At 35.9% G+C, this 18,660-nt stretch overlaps 2 protein-coding genes across 51 annotated transcripts in view; both read left to right on the forward strand.

Annotated features, from left to right (window-relative positions):
• ttn.2 (titin, tandem duplicate 2) overlaps nucleotides 1-1,731 on the forward strand; it is a 158,506-nt gene extending 156,775 nt beyond the window's left edge. For 48 of the 50 annotated variants that reach the window (XM_026218879.1, XM_026218877.1, XM_026218873.1 and 45 more), the window contains 2 exons: nucleotides 7-303; nucleotides 395-693. In XM_026218879.1, coding sequence (XP_026074664.1) covers nucleotides 7-303; nucleotides 395-693 — 596 coding nt within the window. Of the gene's footprint in view, nucleotides 1-6; nucleotides 304-394 lie in introns of all 50 variants that reach the window. The other 2 variants (XM_026218872.1, XM_026218924.1) reach the window with 1 other exon arrangement.
• An 8,110-nt stretch (nucleotides 1,732-9,841) lies between these two features.
• LOC113053707 (peptidyl-prolyl cis-trans isomerase FKBP7) lies at nucleotides 9,842-12,723 on the forward strand. The gene is made up of 4 exons (XM_026218988.1): nucleotides 9,842-10,333; nucleotides 10,549-10,700; nucleotides 11,703-11,830; nucleotides 11,939-12,723. The coding sequence occupies exons 1-4, from the start codon at nucleotides 10,107-10,109 to the stop codon at nucleotides 12,098-12,100; spliced, it is 669 nt and encodes a 222-aa protein (XP_026074773.1). The 5' UTR covers nucleotides 9,842-10,106; the 3' UTR covers nucleotides 12,101-12,723.
• Nucleotides 12,724-18,660: the final 5,937 nt, after the last annotated feature.

Genomic DNA, 18,660 nt, shown 5'->3' on the forward strand with positions numbered 1-18,660 from the left:
TTCCAGAATCCATGTCATCCCAAATACGTGGGGGAAGCGAAATGGTTGTTAAGAGGGACAGTGCAGCTGTTAGTAGTGTGCATGAAAGCATTTCTTCTAAATCCATCCACATGGAGAGCACAATGCAAGAGGCATCCTTCAGCAGTTCTTCAATGGCTGAGATGAAATTTGAAACTATGTCAATGTCTAGCATGTCCTCTATGACATCGGAGTCAGTATATGCAATGAGCTCAAGCAGTATAATGTCAAGTCATTCACATGTTGAAGAATCTTCAGTTAGAGCAGCTCTCCATAGTGCTCAAGGTAAGGATCAATTTGATTAAAACCGATCATGCATACCACTTTTTAAAATAAGATAGATGAATGTCATTTTAAATAAATTTATATTTCACAGGCTTAGCTCCAAGAATTGAAGCTCTTCCTGAAGATATCAGCATTGAAACTGGAAAAGTTCTAACAGTGGCCTGTGCTTTCTCTGGAGAGCCAGCACCTCGTATTGAGTGGTCACGTGGTGGAAAGAAACTACCTGGCGAGGAAGAAAGCAGTAGGTTCCATATTGAGACCACAGAGGACCTAACCACACTCATCATCACTGGTGTGAAAGAGAGTGATGCTGGGGCATACACACTCAAACTTTCCAATGAGCATGGATCTGACATGGCAACTGTTACCATCAGCATTAGATCAAAGTAAAGCCATAATTTCTACCCCCACCCCTTCCTCTATTAAGTGACTTTTCTATTTATTAAATGAGCAGAAAAAAGTCTTGATAAATACCTGGATATCTGTTCCTGTAAATATAACCTTTTTTTTATTTACCAAACTTGACATTAATTTATGCCAAACTAGACTAAAGTCTAAAGTTATTATAAAATATGCCATATTGGATAATTATGACTTAGGATTTTTGATCCATTTTTCTGTGACATGTACATAATGTATATAGCCGAATTTAACGGTTATGGAAAATGTATGAATTGTTATTTATAACAATATTAACTGAAACAAATGGAACTAAATGTTTATCAGGAGAAAGTTTCACATGGAACGAATACCTTGATAAACCTGAAACTAAACTCTGTGCCTCAACAATAAGTTGAAGTCTTAAGATTGCCTCAACAGGTAGAGAGGCTCCCTGTTGAAGTTAACACTAAATCTAAGAGACTAAGTTATACCTGCATGTTTACTCATGCAGTGTTATTATAACCATACTCTTATGCATTGTTACTTGAATGTAAGGCCTTGAGTGCTGTTTGCATATTACCCTCATGTAAGCAGGGCGACTAGGCCTTGTGTTCAGACAGACTATGTCATACCACCGTTTTAATGACAAGCTCAAGGTGCGAGCGGCCTGCACTTTATGAGCAAAAATGTTTAATGTGCTCTGTTTCTGGCAAGGGACTGCTTGAATAAACTTTCAAAATTAACATCTCCTGGCCAATAAGTAAAGTATATCTTGTACTTCCTTGCAGAGGCAGAGCTTCCTCTTGGAGGATTGCTTTGAAGCATTGTGTGTTTGTGTGTTAGCTTTAGAATTCACCTAATCAGTTGTTGGGCAAACATCAAGAAAGTGTGCCACAGCAACTCCACCTGCTGTGCAATGGGAAAGAAATGGTTTAGTACCTAAATGCCCTGCACTTTGGTTTGATTTTATGTAGAATTGTAGTATTATCTATATATGCAACCTCCTTGAGTATTAATGATTCAATAAAGCATGTTCTCAGCACTAAATTTGGTCTTGTCTTTATTCAGTGGTCTCAGTGTGCGTCAATTAGTTATGGCACAATTTTTTATTCAGGGTGGCCGCGGGTCCTTAAAAAGTCTTGAATAAAGTTTTCCTAATAAAAATACTTAAATGCAAGTTTACTGAAAAATGGCTCGAGAATTTTACTTGCCCGACAAATTGCCTGACTAAAACTTAATGGAAAAAGAAATAACCAGTGAAGCATCGAAACACGAGAACGATTCTTCTGATTTTATTACATTCAGCATAAACAGCGATTGATAATGGATAGTGCATTTCTGGTATCTGTCGTGCTGTTTAGGCTCGCGCTGCTATCGGTCTCTTTGAAAGAGACTTTTATGGGATCAAATGAGTGTATGAAATTAGCAAAGAGCTGAACAGAACACAAAGAAACTCAAAGAAGAGTTAAAAGAATGAAAATTCTAAATGTTTTTTTATTTTTATTTTAAAACATGACGTAGTTATGAATATTCTCACGATTGCAATTGTTTCTCGGATTTTAATTAAACCAGTAGCCACATAATTAAGATACTTACATTTTGGACACAATATTGACTGTTTTGTTCCATTTCACCAACTAAAATAGTTCCAAATTCCAAACAGATATCACAGCAGAAGTACTGTGCAATCTTCAAGCATGCAGCAGTGTTTTGTTACTGAATGATTCAGTGTTTTGAATGAATCAGTTTATTAAATGACTCTGGCCCCGTCTACACAGAGACTCATTTAGCTGTATACTGTGCCTCTGTAAGGATGCATTAAACTTGACCAAGCGGATTAATAAAGGATGTCTTGATCTCATAAATTAGCACATTTTAATATACCAATATTTTTAATTGGCTGTTAAAGTTTATATGGGAATATTACATGACACACTGATCCTTTAATAATGCATTGGCGCAAAAACGCACACCTTTTGGACAAATCTTGCAAATTGATATATCAATCGCCACAAATACTGCCTAAACAAAATACTGATTTTGTGCTCTTTATTTACTGTACCACTATCTTAAATTGGCCTTTGAACTTTAGCTCGACTATGCCTAGAAATGGCACTGGGTATATACGCATTTGTATCATATAGGCGTTTCGTCCACACAGATACTGATTTTAGGGAGAGTGAAACTAATATTTTTCGAAACCAGGTCCTGGATAAATCTGAAAATGGCACCCTTGCTTTTTCATGTAACTATTAGACAGCAAATCCGTATATTTTCTGAAACAATTACATCGTCAGCCCATGTCACCCCTAATCAGACACTGCTACGTAACCAGAGGTGTAGCGATAGGGCAGGCCGACAGCTGACAATTTGAACAATCAGAAATGTCATTATTAATATAACATTGAGCAATATATATGCATCCCCACTAGGAGGGGGACCCCGTTTTCAAACTGGGACAGGAAGAAGACTTAACCTTCTGCTAGCCAAAAGCAGAAAAAAACAAGAAGAGGATGAAAAGAGGTAGCATGATAGCGGTAAATGATGTTGATAAGATTGACTAAAGCATAATTATATTGAAGACAAATGTTTTCATTGTTAATTCAAGCTTATTTTCGTTTATTATCGTTTAATTATTTGAAAGATGCGGTATTGAGAGAAACCAGGCGACACCATATGAGGCAGTTCCCTTTCGATAGTACACTCCTAAGGCATTAGGCTGAGATGCTACAGGGAAAAAGTATTTTTTCTCCAATTTCTTAAGCCTTTTTCAATCATGCAGTGAAACCATTATTTCATGTAGTTCGATAGAAATGAACCATGGTGAGCGAGCCCATCCGAACCCACCAAAAGGAGTGGGGCATCAGGCTATATATGTGGCCGTCTTATCTAGGCCAACTCAGGGTTTCCCCTACCATATAAGGGGGGCACCCCGCCCTCCTAACGGCTCGCCCCTCCCCCCTTGAAGTTCAAGTAAATTTGATTTGATTTTCTTTATAGCACCAGATTACAATTTGTTATTTTATTAAACAAACTAATTTGCCCTCAAGTAATATGGTATTTATCTTATTTCCACAATGTCATGTCTTTTCTGTCTGTGTTTATACATTTAAAATTATCCCAATGATTGCACACGCACGCACACCTAACACACAGGGAACTGAAGATTGCAGCACTCGCTCTACTGCTCCAAGTGTAAGTGCTGCGCATCCTACCCCTGACACTCATCAAAAGTCCAGTTATCACTCGATGACAACTTTTGACCCAGCTTGGCTTGGTAAATATAAAAATACATACATAAATAAATGTGAAAACAGGGTTATCATCTAACACATTTTAAAAAGATTTAAATACATTTATTTATTTTTTAACCCTTTCGCACGTGAGTTTAAAATATTCTAGCTGAGCACCCAGCGTTTTTTTAGACGACCCTTATTTTAGAGTGTACCGCCTTATTGTTTCCATGGCAACGAGTCATGCTTGTCATGTGACACAACACAGCCACATGGATCGCATTTATATATAGTTTTTCCTGTTTTATTCAAAATATTTGCAAACATACTATGTTATGAAATATCCAATATTCCAATTCTGAAATTTGTGCAACTAAATATATTTGGTAGCTTAAACACTTCTATATCGACAGTGTTAGTTGATCTATAGCTTAACGCAGTACACGTATGTTAGCAAGGGCTTTTAAATTATATAATATATAAAAAATAATGAAGCTGTGGTGGGGGCGTTCAAGTGCTTGTACTGGCTAATAAAGCATGAAATAGCCCACCACACCAACTATCCAGCCTTGCTGCAACTAGCTAATCTTTTGGACTGCACCTATTTTGACAAACTCAATGTAAGCTTCTTTTGTAAATGTTTACCTTATTTCTCTTTTGTCCTATGTGATCCCTATATTGACAATGACTGCTTTAAGTGTTTGTGTCTGTGTAAATTTTCCCTAACCAACCATGAGCAACACTCGTACTTTGCCATTCTATATGCAAGGGCACCTCATGTTGTCACTTCCGTCAAATTAAATCAGTTTGCCTAGGTGAGACAGCCGCTTATATAGCCCGATGCCCCACCCATTTTGCGTTTGGGCTGTGCTGCTATTGGTTCGTTTCTATCGAACTACAGGAACCAATGATCATGCAGTTTCACTGCGCGATTGAAAAAGGTTTCAGAAATCTGAGAAAAAGGCCTTTTCCCCATAGCGTCACACTCATTCCATATCTAAGGGAACCAAGGTTACGTTAGTAACAGAGTACGCTCATTACCAATTACAAACAAAAGTCTTTTAATAAAAATAAAAAAAACTCTTATACATCACTAAATTAAATAATTACTTAGTGTGAAATGTTTCTATTAAATTGCAGAGGTTCCGCTTGTGTAATCTTTTCTTTTATCTAAAACATAAGTATAAATGGTGTAGTATAACACATTTAATATAAATGCAAATTTTTTATAGCTTCATGAGAAATAAAATACTATAATTACAGGTTATTCCATTATTCTTGTGATACAACATGCATAGCTATATTAAACAACTGTATGCATTTTTTCCCCCTTAAAGTAACACTTTAAAGGGGGGGGGGGGGGGGGTGAAACGCTCGTTTTCACTCAATATGCTGTTAATCTTGAGTACCTATAGAGTAGTACTGCATCCTTCATAACTCCAAAAAGTCTTTAGTTTTATTCTATTTATAAGAGAAAGATAGTCTGTACCGTTTTTTTCCCGGAAAAACACGAGCGCCTGGAGGCGTGACGTGTGGGCGGAGCTAAAGAATCACGAGCGCGAGTAGGCTTTTGCATTGAGAGCGTTTGGAAGCTGTGACATTACCGTGAGGAAAAAACATCATCCAAAACAAACCATGGCTAACAGTCAGATTCAGCGTATATTTATGGTCCAGAATCAGATCCAGAGGCTGAAATTTAACAAGAGCAGCAGCCACGACGTCTCTATGTGGAATGTATTGAAACTGTATATAGTTGCTTAGCGCTTTTGGAAAATGACAAAGTTCCTCTTTATGTCGTCTTTTTTTTTTTTTTTTTTTTTAAGGTGTACTTGTGGAAAGTGCATTATGCAAGACTGCATTATCCTTAAGAAAATAAACTATATGCAAATCCGGTGTCAAACTGGGCCTTGTTTGTAAAACAAGCATTTTCGAAATGCAGGGAACAAACAAAAACACTTGCACAACTCCGTTGATGCTCTGTAAAAATAAACTCCATCCACTGGTCCCTTAATGCTGTTTTTTTGGGGGTAATCTGTGCAGGGTTGTCTTGCCCTGGCAACCAAAAACACACTTCTTTTGTGACATTTCGCTCTCGCTCTGATCAGTGAATGTCTCTGCTCTCAGTGCTCTGCTATACAGGAGCGCGCGCTCTTCCGGCATAAGTGCCTAAGGACCCATATAAGGAAATTCCGCTCCATCTAACGTCACACAGACCCATACTCGAAAAAAACTTTCCGAAACTTGTGACAAACCAGAAGGAGTATTTTTGTTCCAAAAATACTCCTTCAAAGGTACAACTTAATTTTTGAAACTTTGTCCATGTTTAGCATGGGAATCCAACTCTTTAACAGTGTAAAAAACTCAGTATGCATGAAATAGCATTTCACCCCCCCTTTAAGGGTGCTTTCACACTTGGATCACTGGCCTGATCCGAACCAGAGTTCGGTTACTCCCCCTCCCGCTGCCCCCACTGGACTGTGTTCATATTATAATATTTGAGTCCGAACCACGGTTCGCTTGCGTCATCAAGCCAGCAGCTGTTTACCCCATTGCTTGGTAACGACAGCGCAGGAGAAGGTGGCAAATGCATAACAACTCTCTGCACTTTTATGTATTATGTTTTTGAACTGTTCGTTTTGTTTATAAAGCTTCGGTACATAACGGCACTTTTTGTTTTACGAATATACTGAAAATGCTCTAAAGATATGGGATGATTATAGTCTCATTATGATTAATAAATGCACACACAATTATCCATTTACTCCCTATTAAGAACGTTGAAAGCGAACATAAATGAGATGTACAGCTCTCTGCTTGCAGCACGTCATTCACGCTCATCAGGACAGTGAGTGAAACACACACACAAACACACATTTTCATCAAATAATTTGTCATTAAAAGCGGTTCACTTCCGCGATTTGGTACGACTGTGTTCACATAAGCAGCGAACCGTACCAGAGTTCACATGAAGCTTACCCCAGACCACCGTTTTTAAGGGGACTCGGGTACGGTTCGCGGGTGCACATCAGAGTACAGAAGACAGCGTTCACATCATCCAAACGAACCAAACTCTGACATCAATCGAACCCAGGTGCGCACCAAAAGTGCTAGTGTGAAAGCACCCTTAATTCTGATACACTAACTTCTAATAAGATGAACAAATGCATCTAATGCTCTCTAAATGTCCATGTTCCTTTATGAAAATAGCCATGGTGTTAACGAGAATAACACCAAAAATTATCGTTCTTGTAGCCATGGTAACTGCAAATTTAACAATAGTTTTGTTGAATTAATAATTTACAAGGAAGTATTAAGATAAGATGATATCAGCTCCGATACGGCTACGAAATGACCGGAAGTCATTCATTTCTTATGGAGATTCGCAGACCGCATGCAAATGGCTACGAACCGGGTCCGAACGAGTGCGGTGCAAAACATTTTTTGTCCGTTGGTCATTCGGATGCGTAAAAAAAATTGAACTCTTGCGAAAGGCTACGGACCGTTCCTATCCGACAATTCCAACTGAAGTTTGCATTGCTATGGTACTGATAAACAAACCTGAATTCTTAACTTTTAGTAAAATAAATAATGATTTTATAACGATAAGTTGTCATGTAATTTTTTATTTTCATGATTTTCTAAAATTATAAGGGCAGTTAATACAATTAAAATGAATAATTAAATATTGTGGCCCCCGCTCTCGAACACTCTCGATCTCGCTCACTCATTTAGCTGACCTGACATGTCAACATCCTGGGCAACTTTCCTCCATGCAGCAGCCTTCCGATTGACGTCTCTATAACCCTCATTAGAGAGATCATAGAGTACTGCACATTCAGATACAGACAATATCAATCGTTCTAATCCCTCCGCCATTTTTGTTCTACTCGCTTCCGAAGTTTTCTGATGCTTTTCAGCAGTGTAGTACGACTTCCACTGGGGGAGTATTGTGTATTACGGAGCTGATTTCAACTGAAGGCGAAGGTGAAGGCGGCGTAAGTACAAATAGCATATTTTCTTAGTGATAGATGCTGTTTACACTAATGAAAAATAGCAGTATTTTTTGTTGTATAAATTCTATTTACACTAAGTGCAAATAGCTATAGATTCTATTTATAATAAAATAACAGGATTTTTTTGTAATAATTACTTATTGCCAATACCTCATCATTGTAATACATTATAAAACAGTTGGCAATAATAACTTGAGTATACATTTTATTTAAAATTATTAAATGGATGCCACCTTATTGGGACAAAAGGTAGATAACCCTACACGATACATTATTTTCAGCTTTTTTTCATTATATAGTGCTCAATGTTTTTTTTATTGTATAGTGGACATATTTTAAATGTGATTGTAAATAAAAAATTTTATATGAATGTAGTCCTATATATTTATGTTATATCATAATCTGCGCGACCCCATCGGCGACTTTCTTTGACGACGTTTGCTGGGCGTTCCAAATGAGCGGTTTTTGTCAGTGAAGTCCATGCTCAGGGAGTAGGGAGCAGTGAACACTCCGTAGGGACCCTGTCAAATGGAACGCAACTTGTGTCTGCGCAGTACGCTCGACCCCCAGGAAGTGCGTGCTTCTAATTGACTTCACTTGTCTCCGTTGAATCCAATGGGGTCGCTGTGTCCATTTCTTTTACTGTCTACGGAGGAGAAGCTTGCAGGCAATCTTTTACTGTCTATGAGGCAATCAGGGGGAAGTGAAGGCATAAAGTCAAGGGAGAAGCCCATGCATAGAGAGTCCATAAAAGCAACGGGACAAAATTGTTCAACAACCATTTAAATGATTTGGTTCAATCGCAATGACTCGCTTATTAACAGTGACTCTGTTCCACCTACTGGCAGTTTTAATTTCACATTTAAGGTGCCTTTCCATTTTTTTTATTTTTTATAATAATCAAATTTACAATGTTTTATGTTTAAATTACCAGAACATAATTTATTCATTTAATTGCAGGTTAAAGTATTCCATATCCCACAGAGCTGCAGTGTGTAAAAATAAATTAATAAATTTAATAAAAACAATATTAAACTATTGTGACTTTACATTCTGCATTTCAAATTCATAGTACCCACTGCAAATCATCCTAGGGGTGGCCAATGTTTATACAGTGGTGGCCCCCCTGAATTCACACTGCACAGACAAACACCAGCAAACAAGTTGCCATTGGATTTAAAATTTTCTAAAAAAAAAATAAAAAAAAATCGGCTTGGGTGGGTGGACAAAATTTGGGTTGGTTTGGGGTAAGTTTGGCAGTTTTCAAACATATAAATTGTATATGCTAACTGGCTAAAAAGCAAGCCCAAGTGTGCTGCATGTAAACAGTCATCACGAGGCTATAAACACAGGCACACTGCAGTGCAGAGGCTCTGATGCTGATGTGGAGGTCTTGGGTCTGTCATGTGATTAAGGAACGAGTCAAAAACCTGAAAGAGGCCTCACTCACAGAAAGACGATATAACAGTCATATTTTAAAATTTTGAAAAGCGCAAACTGATTCATTGTCCAGTTTCCTGGATGACAGCTTAACCAATCATTATCAAAGTAATAAAGTAAAACAACCAATAGGAATTATATCAGAGTGATAAAGCAGTGAAATGTATTTAGTGGTATTGTTGTTAATGATGATAGCCTACCTTTAGATTTTAGAATAGGTATCATGATTAAAATATTGTAAAATGCTATTAAAATAACAATAATAACCTTAAATAATTTAATATAAATAATTTAAAAGTTTGTTAACCTTTTTCAACCATTTAGCATAAAACATTTTCAATGTTGTTTCAACGTTAAAACAACGGCCCTTATTTCAACCATATTTCAACGTTGAACGCTTTTTGGGGTTTGCACTTTGCAGACGATCCCCTCGCAGCCGCCTGTGCAAGTGTGTACTTGTGAGTGTATTTTGTCCAATGCGGAGGAAGAGTCGTTTTGAGGAAAATTAGGTTGTAGCTCGATCGTTGTCTACGTAACTACGAATGAAAAGAGGTGTTGAAGCCAACAGTGTTAACTGTGCAGTGTGGCTTGACCTTAAAATGCTTAAAATGCTTAAAAAGATTCAACCCATAAACTCACTCGGATTTTTAATAACACTCCAAAAGTGAAGTGCGAAATGTGAGTACTGGGTGGCGCTGCCGCGTCAGCTGCCCGGCCCCCGCCGCCACGCCGACAGATGTGCAAGATGTCTCCGCGATTTACATTTTACTTTTGTTTGATTTTGTCTCTGCAAACCTTGAATCCCTTCGTTGTATTGATTCGGGCAAATGAATCAAATCAAGATGTTAAAATTGAGGTAACGTTTCTGCCAGAAAACTGCAGCCAGAAAGCCAAGAGAGGAGACATGCTGAATGCTCATTATGATGGATATCTAGTTAAAGATGGATCCCAGTTTTACTGCAGGTAAACGCAGTTTTTTTTTTTTTTTTTAACAAATAAAGTTGTTGCATTAATGTAATGCCGGTTATATTTACCTGAGAGAGAGAGAGAGAGAGAGAGAGAGAGAGAGAGAGCAAACAGTGTATTCGTATTTAATGGAGTTTTAGATAAAAGCTTAACGATAAAGTCTTTTTATTTCCAGCCAATGCCACTTAAAGATGTTCGTATTAATTTTCTAGTCGTTCGACAAACACGGGTCACCCGCACTGGTTTGTGTTAGGCGTTGGAGAAGTTATTAAGGGCCTCGATTTAGGGCTGGACGGCATGTGTCAAGGGGAGAAGAGAAAAGTTACAATTCCTCCGTCTCTGGCATACGGCGAGAAAGGAAAAGGTAGGTCTCTTCTGTCTTGCATTCATCAGACAGACGTTCTCTCAGTTCAAATACGAAAAGAAAGTAATACAGTCCCTTACACAGGTGGCGCTGTTTGGCTTTTTTTTTTTTTTTTTTTTTAATTCGAGTACTCTTTGTTGTTGTTGTTGTTGTTGTTTTAATTCAATGGATTTGGGCAATATTTTAGATAACAGCGAAGCAGAAAATGAGAATTCTTAGTTTTCCCCCATATATTTTTTTAAAGATCATTTATTAAAAGCCCAAATTATAGAAATTATATATATATATATATATATATATATATATATATATATATATATATATATATATATATATATATATATATTTATATTTATATATATATATATATTTTTTACAGAAAAATTATGAGCTAGATAATTCATATTAATCTGAAAATTTACTTTAGTACATTTCACAGTGATTCCAAAGCAACTTAATGAAGAAGTAACACTTTCATTTATTAATCATTAACAAACATTATTGATGCTTAACAGATCATTAGTTAATATTTATTTGCATAGCTAGAAATATGAAATAATGTTCTTGTTAATGAACTAAACAATACCTAATGATTAACATATGATTATTTTATGTAATTTCAAATGCTTACAAATGTCAGTAAACTTTCAGTTCATATGATCTTCATTTGTTGGTCTTTTGTGTAGACCTCTATTTACACATTTTAACCAATAATCTAGGAGTTATTTGTTTATGTTTTGAAGTACCCAATCTAAAGTGGAAACTATTCATCATTTGCAAATATTTATAAATGTTTACTAAACATACTTTTATGAGCAGTCGTCTCAATGGCAAAAAAGTGTCCAAAAAAAAAAAAAAAAAAATAACATTTACCCTATACACGTTAACTAACATTAACATAACATTAAGCATTATATAATGTTTGTTAATGATTTATAAATGCAAAAAATGTAATGTTTAAGATTTAAACCATTAACAATCACCTTTTCTGTGATGGAATAGGTCCTGTACCACCAAATGCAACAGTGGTCTTTGAGGTGGAGCTTTTGTACATAACCAGAGGACCACGCAGCATAGAAGCCTTCAAAGAAATTGACGCTGATAACGACAAGGCACTGACAAAAGAAGAGGTAATAGACATCAGTTAATGCGTGTTAATTGTAATTCTCTTTGGCATACATCATTTTTATTTATTCATTATTATTGTTTTTAATAATTGATCATTTTTGGATTTACAGATTAAAGAATACCTGAAAATGGAAGCAAGCAAGTTAAACACACAGAAAGATGAAACCTATTTTGATGATGTCGTGGCAGATGTGTTCCATAAGAATGATCACAATGCTGATGGGACCTTATCGCTAAAGGAGTACAATGTTTATGGCCATGATGAACTATAAACACTACTAGAAAGCCATTTTTATGCAGGTGGTGCACTAGACGTTCTCTTCAATATACATTTCAAACTTTAGAGTTGATGAACACCACTAAATATTGAATAAAGTTGACTCAGACACTAACTTGTCCTGGCATAATGCAAAAACATAAATAGTGCATATAAAAGTACCGGTACTTTTTAAAAACTGTTCTCAAAATGCTTACATCTGCCCAAATTTATCAACTTAGAATGTCCTTCATGCTATCAAAAAAAATGTTCTTTTAAGAACTGTTCACAGATAGGTTCTTTGGGAAGCTAAAAAATTTTCTTCTATGGCATTTCTGCAAAAAATGTCTATTACAGCCTTGTTTTTTGAACACAGAACACAATGTTTGACTATGCACAGATTTACAATTACCAATAGAACAAAATAACCCATATTTACAACCAAACAATTCAGACAAATGAACTCAAGGATTGCATTTACAGCTCTTTTTAAATCATTATAATTTTAAATTCATTATCTTTCTTAACATTGTGTAATTTTGAAAAAAATTACTTGAACAGTATATTGTAAACAAAATGTATTTACCATATGTAAATATATAGTCCCCTGCTGTGAGCTAATAAAGAAGTTTCCATGACACATGGTTCACATGATTCCATAAGGGGGGAAAAAAGTCACATTTCATTGTCAAAAAAAAAAAAAAAATGTGCAAATTAGCCATTCAAATCTTGCCATACCCATTAAGAACACCAGGTGGCTCTGTAATACAATTGTTTAAGTGTTGGAATGCACTTTCCTTGAACCTGCTTTAAAAAAAATCAGACTTGTAATTGTGTAATGGATATATACATAAATATTATATATATATATATATAAGTAGCCTGATTTTTTTTTTATTGTGGGAGAGATAAATCATCTGTTCAGTGGGGGGAATTGTAGTGTTTTAGGATTTACAGAGAAGCATTATACGCTAAGAGCAATGCATTTTAACCATTACACATGCATTTCCCAAACAGTTAGAAGTCAAAGAAATTATTAAATGAGGCCAAATCATGCAGAGAGCTGACATTTTTGAGCAAGGACTCAAAACTTGGTTTTCATGTAAAACTCTCGACTCCCTCAACTCTCCTGCATGCCAAAAGTGACGTAAACCATGTTAGTGCCAAGATTCAGAGCAGATCCAGACAGAGGGAGAGGGGTTACAAAAAGACGTTGAAATGACTCTTTTACTTTAAATGTAAATTGTACTATTTAAGGCAAGTCAAAGCATTAAAAAAAATTAGTAAAGGAGCATTTTAGCATAAATATGAAAAAAGAAAAAAAAATAGAACAATTCATCCTTTCCCAAAACAGCAATTTCTGCACAGGTATTGCTACTCTTTATGCCTTTGACTGTTAAAGTTGGGCTTTGACAGACGTCTTATGTGATGTGAATACTGGCTATAGGCTTAGGATGTCTATTGGCTTTACCTTTAGGGCTTGGTGATTACAGGTCTACTAGAAGGAGCGCTATTTAAAGACCACTAGGTACAGTTCTCTCTAAAACAATAATTTGTGTCATACTGTACTTCACCTATGTCAAGTTCCCATGACTAAGCTGGCGTTTGATTGTTGACTTGTGCCTCAACTTTTTATAAATTATCCCACAAAATGCCAATAAAATGACTCCTATATGTTGCATGAATTTTAACAAAGCTTCATTGTCTGAAACTGAAATGCATTTATTGTGCTCTGCATTATGGGCAGTCCAAGCACTAAGAGAAAATGAAGCTCTTTATGAAATCTGATGCTTGTCCCTGCCCTCCTATTTATAGAAAAAAAAAAAAACCTTAAGGGCATTTTTCAGTGATGAACTATGATAGTGAAAAAAAACTGGACTCAAAACTACCCCTTCCCCCTAACATTTCAAGTACCCAGTCATCCATAATATTAGAACATTGCATAAATTACAAAATGTTATAGAATATCATGGTATTGCGATCACATAATCAACAAGGTTACGGTTATAAAACACTAAAACTAAGACACAAAAGGTTTTTCTACTCCCCTTTATGGGAAAAAAGAAACAGGAGAAGGCAGGCTTCCTTTTGGCATGTAAGACTGCAATTGTGTTATTTCTGTAAATCATGTGCCATTTTTATTTATTTATGCAACAACCAAAAAAAAACAAAGAAAAAAAAAACAAAGAAAAACCAACCATACTGTTATTGTGTAGAAGTGTGACTGCAAAAGATACAAATGCTGAAGCAACAGGCACAAAACATAGTGTTGCAGGTAGGATAAATAAGGCAAAGCACACAGAATAGCAAGAGGAGCAGCAACATTTAAATCCAACAACAGCACAAACAACATCTGCAAAAAGTCGAGTCAGATTCCAATCCCAAGAGTTCACGTATTGCAGCACTCTTGAACAGCAAATGGCAATACCACAACACTGAAGAAAATATGTTTAATCCATTCAATCGATACAGAATGCACAGTACACCATAAACCCGTTTCCAACTTTTTCTATTAACTGGTTTTACTATTTCCATCTGTCCTCTGTGTTTGTTGTGTTTATTCTGGTCTTAAAGCATTTCACTCCTTTTTTGGCACACTCAGTTTGGATCACCAAAGTTGTTCTACAACAATGTTATAGCATGGGTTCAAGATTTGTCTGCATCTTGTTGTTTCAATAAACAACAACAGCATGTAGGTGTTTTATAGTTTACACATGTTTTATTTTTACACATGTAAGTCGTATATCAAGTCAGCACATTCAGACTTGACAGGTCTGCACTTTATGAGGATGGCAACAGAAAGAACCCCTGAATAAACACCTAACCAGACGTGTTTACAAGGGAGGATGGCCTAGAGAGATTTAAGATGATCCGAATAAATACAACATTTTGTTCCGCAGTTATAAAAACGTGTCTCCTCTTTCATTATCCTTGTTTGTTATGGGTAAATATAATTGGAGAGTGAAAATATTAAGTATTTTAAAATGTCTGTCATTATTAAAGGGTTACTCCACCCCAAAATGAAAATTGAGTCATTAATCACTTTACCCCATGTCGTTCCAAACCTGTAAAATCTTTGTTCGTCTTTGGAGCACAATTTAAGATTTTTTGGATGAAAACCGGGAGGCTTGTGACTGTCCCATAGACTGCCTAGTAAATTACACTGTCAAGGTCCAGAAAAATATGAAAGACATCATCAGAACAGTCCATCTGCCATCACTGGTTTAACCGTAACGTTATGAAGCAACGAGAATAATTTTGTACCCGAAGAAAACAAAAACAACAAATTTATTCAACAATTTGTCCCCTCTGTGTCTCTTTGCATCACGAGGAAAGACCGAGGCAAGTTGATAGATTTAATTTTTTCTGATAGTGTATGTAAATAAGAAATGTGACTGGGACATGAATTTACTTTGATTTAAAAAAAAAAAATTGCCTCATTTTAGAACACCACCACACACCACTGATATATATGTGTGTGTGTAATTTAACATTGAAGTCTTCACTTCTTCCAGAAAACAGTTTAATTAGATAAGCAACATTTAGTCAATGTGGAGAACAGGTCTGAGCGCTGAGGTCATACAGAACCTATTCATCATGGCCTTAGCATTTCCCCTTCACACACCAAAGGCCCAGCTCCCTTTACAGCAACCCCCCAGACCCTCTGCTTTACATCTGCATTTCTCACTATGCTTCTCAAACCATGGAAAACTGTATTCACTGCTTGATTTGTATAAAAAGCTTCAAGTTACTTCAAAAAAGAGAGAAATTACATTTTGTGAACACTGAACAAGTATTTGACAAGAGGACGAGAGTTTTTGAATAGATCTTGTTAGTTTAGTGAATAAAAAGAACCTGGGCCAAGCACAGGCAGTTTTGAGAGAAACTATAAACATGTGTCTCTTCTAAATTTTGCAATGGTTTCACTAACCAATGGTGCTTTTTAGTGGAGGAGGAGGAGAAGGAAAGCAATACATGATCCCAGGATTAGGAATGGAGGCTTAGATCCATAAACACGAACACTGAAATGTGTAATTTCCTAATATGCCAAGTAACATATTTTCTCTCATCAATGCCAAGATATTGAGGGAGTATGTGAAGAAAAAAGAAGCAATGCAAATGTCCATTATTTTGTAAGCAATAAACAATAGTAATTCATTTATTGTTCCAAGCCCTTAATCCTGAATTGAGGGAACATAACATGGAAAGCTGCAAGTAGCAACACACATATACTAACAACGGGCCAAAAAATTATGCTATGCCTGGCTGTCGTTACTCAGCTAACAGCTATTTAAAAGGAAAAATTGCTTGGAGCTATCTTTTTATCCACATTTGAATGAATCAACTTTTTCTGCTGAGACATGCAAAATGTTTAAGCATGCAATTATCAATTTCCAGCGCTGTAATAAAAAATAAAAAAAGCAGTCCAAATATCAGATAGCTTGACTTCACTGACATTTTGTACAATAAAATGCCAGTGTTCATCCAGGAAAGTTTGCATAAGGCTATCATAGTTTTTTTTGTGCTTTTTAACTTTCAGCAGCACTGAAGTTATCAATCACATCCCCGCAATGGGACAGGCAACAGACCATCTACACTAACCACACATTCCTGTAATGGAGGGTGGTGGGGGAGGGTAAGTGGTGTGACTACTGCTGGAAGTGGACACTGATAAAAGCAGTTTAACATGAGCAGTACAAGGTTTATATATATATATATATATATATATATATATATATATATATATATATATATATATATATATATATATATATATATATATATATATATATATATATATATAATATAAATATAATATATATAACCTGAAATCTGAATCTCACCAGTCAAGCCAATTACGCTTTCATCATTTACTCAAGTATCATAATATAGTTTTACAAAAAGTGGAGCCTAGGATTTTCTCAAAAATAAATAAACTTATATATAATAAAAGATTAATGAATTAATAAATATTAATTATTAAAAATAAAACGTAAAACATTTTGTCTCATGTATGACATATGACATTTATACACAAAGCAAGAATAATTAAAGCATACACATCATATATAAACCTAGCTGAATTATTCCATAAAATTATTTCATCATTTGAAATTCCTTGTTCTACTAAAAGATTGCATAAAATTATATTAGTAAATAAAGTGAAATAATTAAATATCTTCAAATAATAATTAAATATCTTCAGTTGGATTGGTGACCCTTTTGGTTAAACCACGTGGAAATGCCATAAATTACCAATCTTCAGAAAATGTGGTTTATGCTTTGAGGCTGACCTGTTAGTCATAACTCTTGTGAGTTTTTAAGTGTGTGACATTATTTTGTCTACCTTGAAAAGTGTGGATACTTCCAAAACAACCTGTGTGCACCTCAATTATTGATTGAGATAAAATCTGTAGGAAGGCAAAAGAGAGAGGAAAAAAATAGAATCAGAATATTGTTCGAGTATTCCATCTCCCAGAGAGTATTTCTATACTGAAACCATTTCTAAGCATCACCCCTGACCTCAGCCCTCCCCTGTTTTACGATGCTCTGGAAAATCAGGCTCTCAATGGCGGTCCCCTTTTGGAGCCTCCTAGCCAAACTGTCTGGAAAGTAAACAAATGTTTCAGCCCCACATTCAAGTAGACGACCACCATCCTCCCCCCAAGATATCCCAGCAGTGAGTCATACAGAATATCCAGCCATCTTGCTTTTGCTAACATTTTCCAGTAGGTGCAAATCATTTCCCCTGACTAAGAAAAAAAAACTATTTAATTTGTGGTTCCCGAGTTAGAAGCACAAACCTCAAAAGAGTCCTCCCCCTATTTTCCTTTCACTGGGTCTACATCAAAAAGTAAGGGTACCTTAAGATTTCTCTCTTTCAAGTGATTACATTTTTAATTGTCATTGACTTAATCCAACAACAGCCTGTAGCTCAGACTTTAGCTTATCTTTAACATTGTAGGCAACGTTTTTGAGAGATCTACTTAAGCCCAACATGTTTTAGCGCAGTGGTTATTGGTTTTGGAGGAGGTCTTCACTAAAACATGGCTGAAGGGCAAAAGCAAATGGAGGGAATACTCTAGCAGGATGGTCGAGACTGATACAACTTTGTGCTAGTCAGGCATATCATGCTTAAATAAGGATATTTTACTTTATTCTGAGGCTGTAGGCCTGTGTGTAATACAGGGTCATCTCAATAAATTAGAATGTTGTGGAACAGTTCATTTCAGTAATTCAACTTGTGTATTAAATGAATTAAATTCACACAGACTGAAGTAGATTAAGGAATTGTGATGTAAGCAATTCACTATCTCAACAAATCAGAAAAAAGAAGAAAAAAAAAAGGGAATTTTTGGCCTTCTGGAAAGTATGTTCATTTACTGTACATGTACTCAATACTTGTTAGGGGCTCCTTTTGATTTAATTACTGCCTCAATTCAGCTCTACATGGAGGTGATCAGTTTGTGGCACTGCTGAGGTGTTATTGAAGCCCAGGTTTCTTTCACAATTGCTTTCAGTACATCTGCACTTTTTGGTCTCTTGTTTCTAATTTTCCTCTTGACAATAGCCCAT

This window comes from Carassius auratus, chromosome 34 (genome assembly GCF_003368295.1).
Source record: "Carassius auratus strain Wakin chromosome 34, ASM336829v1, whole genome shotgun sequence".
In the NCBI taxonomy this organism is placed as follows: domain Eukaryota; kingdom Metazoa; phylum Chordata; class Actinopteri; order Cypriniformes; family Cyprinidae; genus Carassius; species Carassius auratus.